A 17,537-nucleotide genomic window follows, 5' to 3' on the forward strand; every position below is an offset into this window, starting at 1 on the left:
ACTGAGAAGTGTACATTGCACGATCAGTATTGCTCTCTCTCTCTCTCTCTCTCTCTCTCTCTCTCTCGCACACATAACACACGCACGCACACACACGCACACACACACACACACACACACACACACACACACACACACATTCCCCTCCGGAGCTCCGAAGCAGCACATCCAAGCCTGCATTTCCACAGCCTACTCCTCAAGCATCCACTTATGCCCCTGATCATTTAGCTATGGAAACCCGCCATCCGACTCCAAGCATGGAGGAGGAAGAAGCGGTGGAGAAGCACTCATCAGTAACCTCTTCAAACCGCAAATGTTCCGGAGTGAGCCAAGAACCGGAAATACGAACTTCAAAATAAAATACGATTGCATTATTCTGACCATCCAGAAATATCTTGAGGTACCATTCCTGCTGCTGATTAAAATAATAATAATAATAACAGTAATAATTTTTGCATCAAATGTCAACCAGACAATTATATTAGCATACAGTGTGCTATTGGAGAATTCAATGCAAATTCTGTGAATCACAGGCTACATACAAAAAAATTGCAAAATACATTTTTACATAAAATAAGAATTAATTTTGATACATTTATTTAATTTTGGCTTTCATTTAGTTTATATGAGCCTAGGTATTCGTTTCGCAAATTCGTCTGGGCTCTCTGTCAAGAATGACATTTTATCATAATAATGTTAAATTAAAATAGTCAAGGTTTTTCCAAAGGCTTTTAGACAGTATCTCGGACAAAAATCATTTGAAGATAAAGAATGCTCTAGTCTTTTTGTTTGGAGAAAAAAAAACACCTCTTAATCGATAAGCGCTTTATTTTGAAATTTAAGACCGGACGAAACTTTTTTTTTTTTTTTTTTTTACACTCGGGCTGACTTTACAAATCCATCCACAAGCAAGTCATATCTCCTCTCGTCGAGTAACTTCAGTGCACACACGCAGCCCATCTCTCTGCCGTCTCTTCCTCCTCGGCTCGCTTCAGTTTCTCGTACCTTTGCACCACCACCCGGGGGTTCCGCCGGAACGCTCGCCCCAGAGAGGAGCGCCATGGCCCGCGTGGTGGTTGAAGGGATGCCGGAGACGACCGTCAGAGGAGGAGTGATGCTGAACCGACGGAGGAGCAAAGCCAGGCGGAGAAAGCGAAAGGAGTTCTTCGCCGTCCAGATGTGCTTTGCGGGGGTACTGCTGGGGCTCGCCGTAGGGCTCCAGTCTGTGGCACGGAAAGCAGGTGAGGGGCCAGTTTAGACGTGTTCGTGTCTCGCTGTCTGTCAGCCCAACCTGAATTCACATGTTTATGTTGTGAAGAGGGGAAGCGTTCATGTGAAGTTTGTGGCGAGCAGGAACAACAGGCTGTTTGAAGGGCAAAAATGCGGTTAGATAAACACATTGCCATGGGGGTGTGTGTGTATTTGTAATTGTTTTTGTGCTTTTTATCACATTTAAAATTCATAAAAGAAGAAAATTGATTCATGATGAATGTTTGCAAGGAAAATAATCAGAAAAAGTGTGGGCAGCACATGGTGATATTAAAAATGATATTAAGCATGTCATTTTAAAATGTTAGTCACGAGGTTAATATTGATTAATGAACATGAAGACATTAAGTGGCTGTGAACAAATGTGACTGAGTGACAGTGGCTTCAGTGTGTACGGTAGTGATGCTGTCACGCACCATTAAAAAGGCTGTCAAGGATGTGACACATTATGGATCCCATTGGGATTAGGGTAGCTACATCAGAGTGAGTTGTTGTTGACTTGCAGCTTTTTGTGTGTGTGTGTGTCCGTGCACACATTCACAATCACAGTAAAGGAAAAAAAAAACAAGAGCATGCTTTCCTGTAGCTCAACATCTGTAAATAATAATCCCCTGGAAATGGCTGCGGTGTCTGTGCTGGTCTGTGTTGCTTGTATCACTTCGCAGAAATCTACTTTTTCTACCATTTCCTGTCAGCTACAAGTAGGCAGAGACCAGCTGATACATGAGGTGTAAAGTTAAACAGCATTCTTTAACTGGAAATATCAATTGAACAGTAGAGCATCACCAACAGGGATATTTATATTGACTGACTTGTCAGTAATCATCTCGTTGTGATCAATGGGCTGTGTGGTGTCAGTTGGGATATATAAACAGGGTGTACATGAGCTGGACTCAGACTTTTGAACAGCTTTATATCATTACCAGGTCTGAGCTCAGCCAATGTTTTGCTGTCTTTTGCCAAGTAGGTCTTGTTAATGGTCAAGTCAGCAGCCCAGTAAATGTTACTGAATATTATCGACTCGGTTCCAAAACCAGTCAGACCGACGGTGTCATCATCATTATGTAAACAAGCTGTTGCAGAATCTTCTCGTCCATCTTTTCTCACACTTTTCGTTTGTTGATTACCTCCATGAGTTTCTAAGTTTAGTGCAAATTGTTCACCAGATCGTCAGCTCACCCACTCACTGATTTCAGTCTGACGGTGTGCTGGAGCTTCTATTTTTGGGGGCCACAGAGAAGATGAGAATGTGTAGTGAGTACAGAGACATTATGAAAATGCCAGATGTCTCCAATATGTAATATTTAACATCAGTGGCACATTTCACCTCATGAAATCAGTCATGAAATTTCCCAACTCTGGAACTACGATGGGTTACAATGTTCGTTATGGTGTACATCTCTTATTGTTACAGTACTTCAGCTCAATCGTAATAATGCAGAACCAGTGAAAACACAAGTGCGTCCATACACAGGAGACAACTACAGTGAAATGAAAGAGATATGCAGCACTGATTGAAACTATTTGTGGATTCATCAGTGAGTGGATTATGCTTTGCTTATGCTTTGAGTATTATTTATTTGCACAGGTTAAAATCAAACAAATGGGAGTGCATGGAGAGAAAAAAAGGCCCAAATAGCTGATTGATTGAGAAAAAGTGTTCAGTGTAACTTGTAACTTGTAACTTGTAACTTGGGACACCTGTATCTTATTGATAATGAATTTGAATAATGGCAGTTCTTAAATGAAAAAAATGAGGACAAATGCTGGACATCCTCTGGTTCCAGCTTCTCAGATGTATGGATTTATTGCTCTTTTCTATATCATTGTAAGTAGAATATATTTGTGTTTTTTAATAGAATGAAGAGGTTTCTTTCTTCCTTTTTGCTTATGTTGTTAGGGCTGCTATTATTATCATTATCACTTGATCTGTTAATCTTTCTTCTCACATGTGAGTATTTGCTGCTCCTCACAGTTTTATCAGGGTTTTGAACCCCTGATGGTAGATCCCTAACCCTTTTTAAAACTAATTCATTGGTGTGTCACAATTCTCCAAATCCATGATTTGACTTTCGATTTTAAGGTCATGACTGGATTCAATTTTTCAATTTTAAAATAATTTTTCAGCACTGCTGGCTATGCTTTTGTCAGACCATCGCATCTGGATCCGTGAAGATCAACAGATCATTGGTTTAATGCCCTGATAACTGTCATTTGAGCGTATCCTGGTGGTTTTTAGCAGGTTAGGCTTAGACAAAGATTCAAACCTGAAAAAAACCTTCGACAAAAAGAAGATACAAATTAAGTTTGGAAGTTTCTCAAATCTGTCTTGAGTAAACCTTTTTCCCAAACGAGTTGATAAAGGATCTCTGCACAAGAAAATAAACCCAACAAAAACCTCTGTACCAGTGGACACGTGGATAAGTGTCATGGAGTGCAGCTGCAGGCTAGTTCTTATTACCTCGGACGCATGCCACACGCACGCAAGCTGGCACACGTGGGAGGTGGGTAAATACTGCCTTGAATTCACTGATCAAAATTGAAAGCTTATTTCTATTGATTTTAATCATCATAAAACCCCTAGTGCTTTATAATATCTTGGCAAAAATGTTATGCCAGAAAACTTAAGCTTGAAAACCCCTGGTTTCATATAAAATGACAGAAAATACTGAAGAAATTCCTAATTCCAAGTGATATCTTTGGATTGTTCGTTTTGCTCGACCAGTAGTCTAAAACCCAAAGATACTCAAGTCACAGGGACATAAAACGGAGAAAGGCAGCAAATCCTAACATTAGAGAAGCTCAACATTTTTGACTGACAACTGATTGACAATTGACAATAACACTTAAAAACCCTGCGAGTTAAGGCAGACCAACTCTACCATCGTAGCCCCATAATCGACAAATCATTTCAGCACCGAACTGTATGACCATTACACTGTACTGTCGACGTTGACCTCTGCTGATGGAGAAATGTGTTCTGAGTTGGATGCTAATTGACAGCATTTTCACATCGACTGTCACATGGGAGAGCAGGACCTCCTCTCATGTCAGTGATAGTACCCCTCTGGGCACACCGAGGCTTTCACGGTCTTGGAAATGCACTAACACACGTGTCAAGGTGTGTGTACATTCCCCCATGTCTTTGCTTCCCCACCACAGCCCTGCGGACCAACACGTGGATGCGCACACACACCTCTCCTCATACCCCCTTGTCCTCCATCTGTCCTCAATTCGACCACCATTCCCCTAAGCCCATCCATCCTTGTCTCACCTCCTGGAAACACAAGGTAAAACCCAGACCCAGGACAAAAGCACTATAGGAAGGAGGATTACCCAAACACATGTTGCCATCGCTGTCATCTGGAGGATTTAATATCATAGAGCCTGGCTGCTCAATCTAAAGTCCCTCCATCATCCATCTGTGACAAACCAAAAAGACGTGTGTAGCAGCCAGACAAATGGTCGTGCTATAGAGAAGCCACTAATGGCTGCTTGGTATATCTGCTATACAACATTAGTCTCCAGATGATCTCATTACATAACTTAAAGCTCTCGTCGGTGGGTCCCCTTCTCTTTGCACGCTAGCAGAGGACGGGAGGGGAGAGCGGAGAAGCACAGACGGAGCACTTTGCGCTGACGAAGCCCCGGGACTCGGAGCCGAAATAGACAAAAAAGAACAGAGACAAGAGACGGGGGAAATGTTGGGGGGGGTGGGGCAGCACTGCCAGTGATGGAAGGAGGTAGAAGAGGGAGATGCTAAAGGAGTAGACGGGAGGGATGAAGTGAGATGAAGAGGGTTAGATGGAGGCAAGCGGAAGGGGAGAAAAGATAAAGGGGGGAGCCTGTCCATAGTGAGGGGGATAAAGTGAGTCAGAGAGCAAGTGGAGGAAACGGAGGGAGGATGGAGAGAGGTCCCTTTTCTTTGGATTAACATTCTGGTTTATTACAAGCGCCAGCATTAACTACGATGCAATTGCAGAGAAGTAAGACAGCACTACAAAAAGATAAATAACATTCTCATGAAATAAATAACCAAAATACATTCTTTCAGAAAAATAGTACAAATGCACTTAAATCCACATACCTGCAGTTGTAGCGAGACGAACATTCACAGGGTCTCTGTTGTGAAAATGCTCCCCTCTGCACGTGTAACACCATGAACAGCATGGTCTCAGCAGTACACTTCAACACTGCAAGCTACACAGCAGGCCTGTCACACAGATGCCTTTACAAACATCTCTTTCATTTAACAGAATCGTGCATGAAAATATGCAAAACTTCAGCCGTACATCCGTAGATTCACGTTACACTTCATTTTTATAATAGCATAATTTCTGCATAAATACGGAACTAAACAGATGGAAGAAGATGCGTTCTTTCCCAGTTCTGACACTTACGGTTCACTGTGGCTAAAATGACAAAAAATGGGAAAAATAATGCCTGAAGTTTTAATGGGCACTTTCAAAATGAAAGTCTCAGATGGATTTTAAAGGCATATTATAATGCTGTGTGTAAATTGTAGCACAACATAGTCCATCAGCAAAAACTTTACCCATCACTGATAGAAATGATTGCCTAAACTGTCAAATAAAGTGCAATTAACTGGAATTATCCTTTAAGCAGTGCTAAGTTTAAGGACTCAAACCATAACGTTGAAGAGCCTCTTTACTCTTCTACAGTACCTTAATTTTTTTAACTTCTCTAACTGTTGCCAATGGGCAGATTCTGACATTTCCCATAACTGAATTTGCTGCTCCTCCCTGGGCAGTGCCTCCAATGTGTGATTGACAGATTCATTAAGTAGCTACTTAAAAACAAAAGAATGCCGACAGAGCTGTGGAGATACACAAGAGGAATATTCTCTTCCATTGGATGTCAGACAAGATGGCTGATTGTAAATAGTGACTGAAATGTAAATGAGTTTGAACCTTAAATAACAGCTAAATGAAAAGTCACTGTATATGAAGCATGAGTGTGTGCTAACATTTGTCAGCAGCACGTGATGAGTAAATTACAAACTGTGGTTAACATAGACCAGTCCTTGTGTTACTTACAGAAGTTTCCCCTTTCTGAGAGGAACTTCCACATGTTCCCACAGACAACCATAAGCTTAGTTGTGCTCGGCAGGCACATTAAAGCTGCATTTATTGATGGTTAAGATTGGACATGTTGCATAAAGTCACATGCAACATATAGCTGAAATGCACTTCCTCTATTTGCTGTATCAGCAATCGTGCTGCTGACCAATTCATGATATTTTTTACCAAATTTAACCCATTATTGCATAATGTATGTACAGTTCAAAGTAGTGTTTACATGCCAGTAAAGACAGCCTGTCTTTTCAGCAGACGTCTTGTTCATAATATTATCGTCATGTTTGTAAGACTAGTATTGATACACGTACATTAGTTTGGTATTGATTTTTAATACCTTACTTTGAGGAATAAATACATAATGTTCTACAAACTCCAGTATGTGTACTGTAAAATCACTTGAAGTAACCCCTGTGAATTATCACATCGTAATATAGTGTATTTATTCACGCTCAACTGTTATTGGACCTAAGAGCGAAAATGGCAACAATAAGATGATGCTGACAGACTTTAAAGTAAAAGCCAATGTTTAAATGGCAGACACTGAAGCTAATGTTGCTCTGTATCTGCTTGATGCATAAACAGGCAGCAGCTTACTAACATCTCATCAGCTGCTGTAGCCAAAAGTGAATGAACACAAGCAGCCATACAAGAATACAGTTTCAAATTGGCAGCGTTATAATTCAAATTGAAAACATGTCTGATAAAACATTGAGTGTTTGCTTTTAGTACTTGCCAGTTTTATATACTCTGTGCTATGGACACATTTCAACGCACGCAGGAATGACAAGGACTGTGTCTAATTCAGCTGCATCTGGGTCAGTCTGTGTGAACAGAGCGCAACACTCCCCAGTCTGAGGTAGACACAAACAACCTCTCTCCTGTTTTTTCCCCATCCTTCCATTTCTTCCTCCTCAGTCGTACTCTCTCTCAAGCTTCCCATCTATCTGGTGGTCACTATGCTGTCATCTTGTCCCTCTCTCCCGCCATTTCGGTGGCACTCAGCTATCATTTCGGTATACCCCCCTGTAGCTGTAACCCTTGTGCCTTTCATAGTGCCCCTGTGATGCAGCAGCTACAGCTTTCTTTTCTCCCTCTCTCTTTTTCGCCCGAGCTCACTCCCTCGTCACTGTGTACATCATCAGTACACAGTCTCAAAAGAGCTTGTTCACAGAATTTGCTGAAGCACAGCTCCTCCGTTTGTCGACTTATTTATTTGCTGTCTTGCCACACAACAATCCCATGTCTGCGTCATTGTTTCTGAGTTTATTACGGTAACCTACTGTGTTTGCCCAAGCACACTTAATGCAGCTAAACTGCCATTGGTGAATTGCAATCAAATTTTGGTACGGCATTAATATTCCCCACAGGATAAACTCTTATAACTTCGGTGAACACCTTCACTATTCATCGAGCGCCACCAGCCTCAGATGTAATTTGCTAAGTAGAAGCTTGTTAACTTGCTAAACTAAGCTAGTAAACAGTGAAAACATAATAATATCGTAATATTGTATCGCTACCATGTTGACCTTGAAACTACCTGCACAGCATTTTTGTCCATTTGAGGGCTCAGACTACACTGTAAACAAAACAGACCTTGTATCACCTTGTATGTAATGCTGAACATGGTGGTAAACACTTTCCTGGGTACACATCCGTTCGTGTTTAGTCCAACATTCACGCCTTTTCAGCCCTGTTCACCAGCTAGTTGCTAACTTTGACAGCCTGCTGTTTGGTGCTGGACAAGTAGTGTAGCCTACTGTGGGTTTATCAACTGATATTTACTGAAAACTGCAGTTGGAGATGAGGTTAATGAGAGTGGTGAAACTGACCCGAAAGAGTTACATTTGGGAAAACCAAAACAATGAGCTGAAAGAGGCCAAAACAATCCGTTGAGCTAAAGGGGGACTGCAGATTAAGGTGATAATTCTCTGTGGGTTAATCATGAGTGACACCTTTTACATTATACAATAGTAATAAGTAATGGTAATGTAATAGTAATTTTCTTCATTGTAAAAATGAAAATATTGATCAGTGCAGCTTTAACATCTTACCAACCAACCATGTGAACACCGGCAAACATGTCAGGTACACAGAGATTAACCCCTCCACTTTACTCTGACTGACGTCAGAGCATAGATGAGCTGACCTTCATCTGCACTTGTGCACAATCTAGGAAACCCACATCGAGGTTATTCTCACACATACACACACACACACACACATTGCCCTTTTGGAGTTTTAACATTCCTCGTTTGACAGGAAAATAAAGATACTGTGCAAATTATACTGCAGTAAAATGAAGAGGGCACAGTAATGACTGGAAAGAAGTGTGTGTGTGTGTGTGTGTGTGTGTGTGTGTGTGTGTGTGTGTGTGTGTGTGTGTGTGTGTGTGTGTGTGGGTCTGTGTGTGTGATGACTGAAAGGTGCAAATGGCCTGCTGATACTCATCAGGGATGAAAATATATGAATTTCCATGTCTTTTTCTCTCATTTGCTTTTATTATTACTACTGTTTCAGTCTCGCTCCCCCTTTCTCTCTTTTTTCCTTCTCTCTCCTCTCACTCTGTCTGTTCTCTGTTACGCACCCCTCTTGATCTGTTGCTCATGCAGCACTTCATTATAGGAGCTGCTTTTTGTAGGCTTTGTGACAGCGAGTCCAGGTTTTGATAGATGACTTTGTGTTATTGTAACAAGCTGAGCACCTAATGGGGCCTGTCTGCTCTCTGGGTTAGAATGCTGGGAATCATATTGTCCTCTTCTCTGACTGAATAATGGACAAAGGCACGTTCATGTTATTCAGTCCAGTAATACTGTCGGTACTGTAATGCTATTCAGACAGACAGGCATCACATGCAAATATGAGCTAAAAGACAGGGTTCCACTACACAGACTCACTGGGCTGAAGAGATTACTGGAAATGTTGCACATTTAAAGCTGCATTCAGGAATTTTGTGGTTTTAAAGCAGTATTAAATGACTTAACGGATCAGTTGTAACCACTGAGAACCAATGCACATACAAACAACCTTTGCTAATTGTTTATGTCTGGTGGTTGTTCGAACACATCAAAGCTTATCCAAACCAATTGGATCCTAGCTAAATAATGCAGCGAATAGAGAGCGGAAGTGAACCTGGAACTTCAAGGTTCTGCTCCAGAAATAAGAAGTTCTCATTCTATTCTAGTCTTCACCAACTTCTGTGAAAAAAATATCTGGCTCATTAGCTGTTAAATGCTCCACTTCGTTTACCAGCTAGTTGTTGACCTTGTCTGTCTGCTGTTTGGTGCTGGGCAGGTAGCTTACAGCTGCTTGCTGATGTGATAACTCTCCTGGGTTTCGTGACTACAAGGGACCCCTTTCACATCACGTATAGTTATTTGATCCATTTTTAATACACAAATGTGGGATTAGTGCAGCATTAACTTATTGATGATGACAAGTTACAAGAGCATGTAGCTAAAAGGGTTCGGCTCAACCCACAAGGTGTCTTTAGGGTACCACTTGGGTTTTTAGTTTCTAGGCTTTTTAAACCTTAAAATTGTACACACGATATCATGTATATGTGCTTAAAATGTGTCGTATTGCCAGTTTTAGATAACATGAGCTAACATTAAAAATATAAGCATGCTCATACACAAACACATGGGTTCTCACAGGCTTCTTGCAAATAACGAGGTTATCATACGACTCCTGTTGATTCCATGGAAGTCCCCAACTATGTTTAATTAAAGCCTGAGGATTAATAATGAATTCACAGCTGAGTGGATCCTGTGTGTAACGTCATGTGTCGACTGACTGCATGACACTATGAACTGTGGGGGGAAGACTTCGGATTACATGCTGGAGAGCAGTGTGGGATCATGTGGAGATGCTACTCCACCAGCCTGCTGGGAGTAGGGACACTGTGATGCAGGGCTTTGTGAATTCAAAATTAGAATGAGGATTATTCAATAAGCACATTGAGAATAATGTCACACTAAGGTCACAATCTTGTAAATGTGTGCATACGTACCTGTATGAGAGAGAGAGAGTTGATGAGTGTGTGCATGTGTGCGCTTCACAGGAAACACTCTGGTGTTGAGCTGACAATTAAGTGGACACTCAGCTCATTGAGGAGCAACCGAATCTGTCTGTGCTTTCAGGCTGCAAGAGGTCCCACACCAACGTACTCTAAATATAGTATGGTGGACAATGTATGTGTCAATTAGAGTCTGGCCATTTGATGAACTGCAGATTTGTTTGCAGATATTCACTACTGAAGCTAAATCTTAAATGAAGCAAGGCAGGAAGACTACCTTTTTGCGTGCTCGGTCTTTATTTTATTTCTCATACCATCCTTTCATTTACTGCTCTCACACATGCTCCCTCATAATTGCCTGTCATTATCTATATCAGCAGGGCACATCTATCCAATAGCACAGTGACACACTCTCACTGTTAGCCTATCATCTTGCTGCTTGTTGCTGTTAGACATCCTCGTCTTTTGAAATATGATTGTCTCCCTGCCTTTAGTTCATCCATGCTGCTGTTTTGCGCAGGTCCACATGCTGTCATCTCAGCTCAAATCGTCGCCAATATCAAACATTTACATACCTTTCTTTTCCACTTCTCGTCATAGTAGCAAGCAGATGTCTGATTATCCAGCCTTAAGGAGAAACGTCTCTTCTCCACCTGTACCTGCTCCCACACAGCGTCATCGGCTATTCCAGGACACTCCGCTGTGGTCAACAACCTGATCACCTCCACGCAGTCTCTGGCTTATTCCATCCAAGCTATCCACACACCCCTTTTAGATTCATTATTTTTTAGACATAGTTGACCTGTTATTGTTATTTTGGGGTGCTTTTATTGTCTTAATTCCAATTTTGACAGATGGAGATTATAAAAGGAAACGCTGACATACAGGGACTCTTTCTTTCTTCGGGCTCCTTGCACTTTTTAAAAGATAATGTAGAAAAGTTCTCTTTTGCAGCAAATTACAGAATGACACATATGCATAACTTGTATTTAAATAAAGTTTTGTGTTTTTTTGCAAAAGTGTATCAGTTCCAAATACTGGATATCTGTCACCTACATTAATAATCAGCATCAGCCCTGAGAAATCCATACCATACCATCTGAAGTGTGTGTGTGTGTGTGTGTGTATCTTTGTCTCCTGATTGTCCCCAATCTGTTAACAACAGCTTCATTTCTCACCCTCAAGAGTATTTTCTCATGTGTTCATAATCAAATCATATGGACACACACGCACACATAAACACAGTCAGAGCTCAGCTATGATGGATGAGCAAATCTAAGCTAGGGTCACTGGGTTTGTCTGTGGGCTCTGTATTGTATTAGATCTAGCTGTGATTAAACATTAGGAGCTATTTTCTGTCTCTCACTCTCTCTGTCTCCATTGCTCTCTCTCTCTCTCTCTGTCGCTCCCTTGCTCCCCAAATATGCCCTTCCTAATTCATCACCCAGCCCAAAGCCTATTTTAGCACCTGCCATGTGTATTCTGGGATCCTCACATGGCTCGGATAGACACAAGGAAGGGGGCAAGAGTTGAAGAAAGGGGTCTCTCCCTGAGGAAGAGTGGGATCATTGGACAAGATTCTGTAGACCTGCTGTTGTCTTTACTTTCTCTTCCTTTATTCATCAATTGCTACTTGCTTCCCTCCACCTGTGCTCTCACGTCTACTCCCTTACAGTTCCTCTTCTTGAATCTTCTGTTTCCTCTATTAGGCTCATTGTTATACAGTGTGTTAGTAATCGCAATTGACACGAGGCTCAGTTTGAAGGGCTTAGCACTACCATCCATTGTTGAAATTTCCAGTAGTGCGGGATTGGATTTCATGCTCCAAAACACAGTCCATGATAAGGCTTGCTTATCAATACACACATCTCATGGAGGTAACTAAGGTACTCTAAAACCCTTCGCATCTGGAACTGATGTAAACATACAAACACATACACACATTTTAGATAGAGTTGTGACTTACACTTTTCAGTTTCCAGTGTCCAATCAAAAAACAATGTCTGACATTTTCCCTTAATTGTGTTCATTTCTGTTCCTGGTGAATTAAGCTCTTACTTAATTCATTATTTGTTTCTCATGCTCAGTCTTGGCATTGTCAAATTTTCATATAGGTTTTAAAGTCATGTCCCGCTGCTTAGCCCCAATAACTGGTAGACCCAGCAGCTATATATAGAGAAGCAATGTAAAAGTCCTCATTAAGCATTTGATTGAGGAGCTCAGCAAAGACCTGCCATAGCTCTCACCAGCCCTCTACATTCTGCCTCTCTGTACAGAGGAGTCCTTTGCTACATTAGAACAGAACAGACCCGCTGTTTCCCCAAAGGCCACAAATCTGACAGTGTTGGTTTCACAACTGAAAATGATTATGCAGTGAAATATAGGTTAGTGGCTGTAGATTAAAATCAGAGTTATGTATCCTGATGCTTTAATGTAAGACAGGTCGAAACAAACATTTGTTGAGAATTACTCAGGTTAACCAATCCCGTTATTTCTCTTCAAATGCTTGTTTTAACCAGACAGTAAGTTTAGAAGGTAATACTTTTTGTTGTTTGCAGGTTTCAATGACAGACCGCCTGAGTGGGAGACCTGGCCGTGCTATTGAAAAAAATAACAGCACAAAATGGTTTGACCTTAATGCCACATATTTCAGGTTTATTTTTCTAAAACGTCGATTGCTCTGGGAGCTAGGATATCAATCCATTACATCATTACATACCATGACCAGTCATTTTTGGTGGTTGAGAAACAATCTCACCACAATACCCATCTATCAGCTGTTCTGAAGCCCTCAGTCATTTCACATGATCATCAGCAGATAGTTTTCCAAGTGATCATGGAATTATAAATGTTCAAATTCGATTTCTTCGTAAGCACTTTGAGGAACTCTGTCCTTATTGATAGGATTAAACTGACAATATATATTAGTGGCGACCAGTAACTGTAAGCACAATATCGCAGTACAACAATGCAAAGAGTCCTCTGCCATGGCAGCAGGTATTTGGGGCTATACATGGCAACAGCAGTGTTGCCAAAAATATGACGCTTCAGGAAAAGCCGAGGGGGATGGGTTACTTTTTCTGGCAACCATTGATGTCTGTATCAAGTTTAGTGTCAATTCAGAAAATTGATGTCCAGACATTTTAACAGGTGAATGAAAACTTCAACCTGCTGGTGGCCACACATTAGTGTGTTAGCATGCTAAAATTAACTAATTAGGGAATAAAGGGAATTTAATTTTGTTTTTCCACCAATCTTTCCACAACACCGTGGAAAGAGAGATAAGTAACAGCATGTTAAGACTAATTAGTCAGCGCTCGGTTCACTTTGTTATTTCCTAAGTGAGTCAAAATACAATACAAATACAAGAATCTCTTTTGTCCCGGAGAGGATCTCTGTTCATCCCAAACACATTTTCTATCGTCCTCGGAGCGATGGGACGCCATTAGTCTGGCCAAAATGGATCACAAAATTAATGAAATGTTATGTAGTGGCTCCCAAACTGGGCATTAGCTGTGACGACTGGGAGCCGTCAAAGTGCATGTGCTTTCGCTTCGTCCACCATAAGAAGCAAGAACCAAGACAGACTGAACCAGTTGACTTAGTTTGTATTGACAGAATGGACGGGTTCACAACATTTGCTTTGGAAATTGGAGGTATGTGGCCAGCTAGGATGTTTGGAGAACCAAATTCCTGAACCAAATATCAACATCATTTGAAGAAACCCAAAACCACCTACCCCCTACCACAGTACCCCCATCATAAGACACAAGGAGAATACCAGTATGAAGTATGAAGCGATGTTCTTTATCTTTGAATTCTCTGAGGGGCCCTTGTTGGCTGATGATGACACAGTCGGGTGTGTGATTGAACTCTCCTGCAGTGATTAGCCTTGAGGGCCCTTGTGTTGCCCTGACGAATGCAAACACAATCACAGTGCTATTCACCTGCACTTAGCAAGGCCAGAGGAACCCTCTACGCTTTTAATTACTCTGATCAGATTAATCACATTCTCAGATGACTCTGAATGAAATTTAACAATCTGTTCGTCTGGGTTTGTATGTGTGTGTCTGCACCTGTGTGCTTGTGTGTGTCTGTGTGTGTGACAGTTGGACTGAAGCTTATTATGCTAGAGATTAGAGAGGCCCTTCCTATTGAAAAGACAAATATGCTGAGGATATTAATCTCCTCTATGGGAAAGATAATGAGTGAAACTGTCTCCTTATCTGCAGACTGCTCTTCAGTCAGAGAGCTCACTGTTTAATAGGCTGTCTGGCTGCCAGAAGCCATCGTATTCAAGTCTGATTATAAGTTTGTTTCCAAGTGCATTGAGTATTATATTCTAAAGACGGGAGAATAACTTCAGGAGATGGACTGACTGAGGTTTTCAGAACTTTATCAAAATGTATTGGCTGTCCAAGTAGTCTTAGGAAGAGACAGCAGGCTGACTGTCTATAATTTACGCAGGTGCACCAGAAATTAGAGCCAGGTGCACTACAAGCCTGTTTCACCACCACCACTAGGAGAGAAGAGCATAAAAAATGGAGCATGAAAACCTGGTAAACTAAACTTGGGCAAAGCAAAGCCAGGGTGCTTTCTGGTCCGCAGCGTTCCTGACATGAAAACCCGACAAAGTCAGTGCAGATGTGAATAGAAGCCAATTTTTATCTATTCCAGTCAGGTGGTGCGAATTGCCATCAGTTGCATCATTCACCTGTTTGTGAAAGTTGAAAATATTGAACTTTCAGCAAAACATTTGCATATGTTGTTGGCTTAGCCAAATGGTGTGTGGGGTGGGCAGGGCAGAGTGGGGAAGGATCCCAGCATCCCTCCCTGCGAGTGAAAGAGTCAGAAAGCGTCCTGTTTACTGATGGCGATTATGTAATTTAGAATAAAAAACGTAACGTTGTCACTTTCCAGGATGTTTGGTGGGTCAGGATCTCAATCACAATACATTATAACAGCATCCATATGATTAGAAACAGTCAGCGGGTACATGTTTAGATTAACAGGAGGACACCGGGGGAAACACGTTGAAAAAAACACACGTCATCATCATGACGTGTACCGTCACACCTCTTTTGGACATGGGAATAAATGGTGATTGTACCCTTCCCCACTGAAGACAAAAGCCAGATGTTAGTGGGTGTTAGTGGGTTTCACAGTCATATACCTGCACAGAACAGGGTATTATGAGACTGCCTTTTAGTCATGTTGAGCTTTGTCTGACTGAGAGCATTCTCTGCTTTGTTCATCTCAAACCCCTCGTGGGACCCACACAGAGAGAATGCACCACACATTTGCTCTCGTCCATTTTTGGACAATTTAGGCAAATATACCCTGATTATGTAACTATCTTGTCTGAAGTCGTTTCTGCACCGGAGAGACAATTTGTACTGAAATATGTGTGCGTGTGTGTGCATGCGTGTGTGTGCGTGCGTGTGTGTGTGTGTGTGTGTGTGTGTGTGTGTGCGTGTGTGTGTGTGTGTGCGTGCGTGTGTGTGTGTGTGTGTGTGTGTGTGTGTGTGTGTGTGTGTGTTTTGTCCAATTTCTAGACATTTCCACAGAGATAATCTTCCTCTCTCACACACACTCTTACTCTTTGCTGCGCTGAACCTCATACATTATTTGGTCTGTGTTGCTGTGTGGAGGAGAATTCACATGGCAGTAGAGAAAGTGAAAATCTCTTCAGGTTCTGGACCTGGATGTCCGCAGCACTGCGGAAAGAGAGATAACTAACAGCATGTTAAGACAGGCTGTATAGTCAGCACTCAGTTCACTTTATTTCCTAAGCGAGTTGAAATACAATTCAATCTCTTTTGTCCTGGAGAAGATCTCTGTGCATCCCAAACACATTTTCTATGGTCCTGGGAATGATGGGATGCCATTAGTCCCGAGGCCTGGCCACAATGGATCACAAAATTAATTAAATGTTACGTAGTGGCTCCCAAACTGACTGGGAGCCATCAAAGTGCATGTGCTTTCACTCAGTCCACGATGAGAAGCAAGAACTGTTTAGAAGTCCACTCACTTTGATATTGAGTGTGTATTTTAGTGTATTTTAGCCACAAGCTGTCAAAGAAACACTTCCCTGTCTGACAACAAGTAGGAACTCCATCAGACAGACTGACTCCCAAACTAACCACTTGACAGAATGGACGGGTTCACAACATTTGCTTTTAAAATTGGAGGTATGTGGCTAGGGTGTTTGGAGAATGTTAGTCCATCCAAATTCATAGATTTGCTCTGCATCTTCTTAATAACAATCCTGAACCAAATATCAACATCACTTGAAGAAACCCCAGAGCCACCTACCCCCTCCCACAATACCCCCATCATAAGACACAAGGAGAATACCAGTTTGAGGCGATGTCCTTTTTCTTTGAATTCTCTGAGGGGCCATTATTTCACGCGGTAGTAGAGAGAAAGTGAAAATGTCTTCAGGTTCTGGACCTGGGCGTTTCATGCATCATGTTTGATTGACAAAGGGAACACGGCGCTTATGTATTACATTCACGCACTGTGACATAAGTGACATCGTGCTAATGTCATGTTGGTTATTCTATGTGACATGTATACTGGATGGGATGCTCATCCAAAGAGACATGGATCTGCTGCGGTTCAGAAAGAAAGAGCAGATTTAGTTCATTTGTCTGCGGGAAAGGTCAAAAGTGAGTGAGAGTGAAAATTATTTGGTATTCCCTCTTTTCTCTCTTCAGCGCTAGTGTTTCTGAAATATGAAACATTACTTGCCTCAAAAATCTCATCACACTTGAGAGGTAATGTCGCCTCATTTCTATCCTTCTTGCTTCTTTGTTGATTTTCTCCTTGACTCGACATGTTGAAGAGGAGCCAGCTTTGGTCACGATTCATTTCTTCTAACGAGTATTACAAGAAAATAAAGGATTGCCAGTTTTATAAAGCGTGATAAGATATTTATGATCTTATTATTCCAGTTGCTTTGGCATTGTTGTCTCAAAATGAATAATGTCACCATCTCAGCATCTTTTGATAAGATTACTGAAGGCTTTAAAAATCTGAATCAAAATTCTACTTGCTACAAATGTGAGACTTATTAACTGTAACAATTAAGTCACAACCGAACATCAATTCTGTGAGTTGTCTGCTTAATTTGCCCTCTGCATGGTGATGCC

General features: G+C 41.5%; 1 protein-coding gene across 1 annotated transcript in view; it reads left to right on the forward strand.

Annotated features, from left to right (window-relative positions):
- Positions 1–1,151: 1,151 nt before the first annotated feature.
- slc24a3 (solute carrier family 24 member 3) overlaps positions 1,152–17,537 on the forward strand; it is a 69,065-nt gene continuing 52,679 nt past the window's right edge. Inside the window, exon 1 of the mRNA XM_073482176.1 lies at positions 1,152–1,241. Coding sequence (XP_073338277.1) covers positions 1,178–1,241 — 64 coding nt within the window. The 5' untranslated portion in view covers positions 1,152–1,177. The remainder of the gene's footprint in view (positions 1,242–17,537) is intronic.

The sequence above is a fragment of the Pagrus major genome, chromosome 15 (assembly GCF_040436345.1).
Source record: "Pagrus major chromosome 15, Pma_NU_1.0".
Lineage (NCBI taxonomy): Eukaryota > Metazoa > Chordata > Actinopteri > Spariformes > Sparidae > Pagrus > Pagrus major.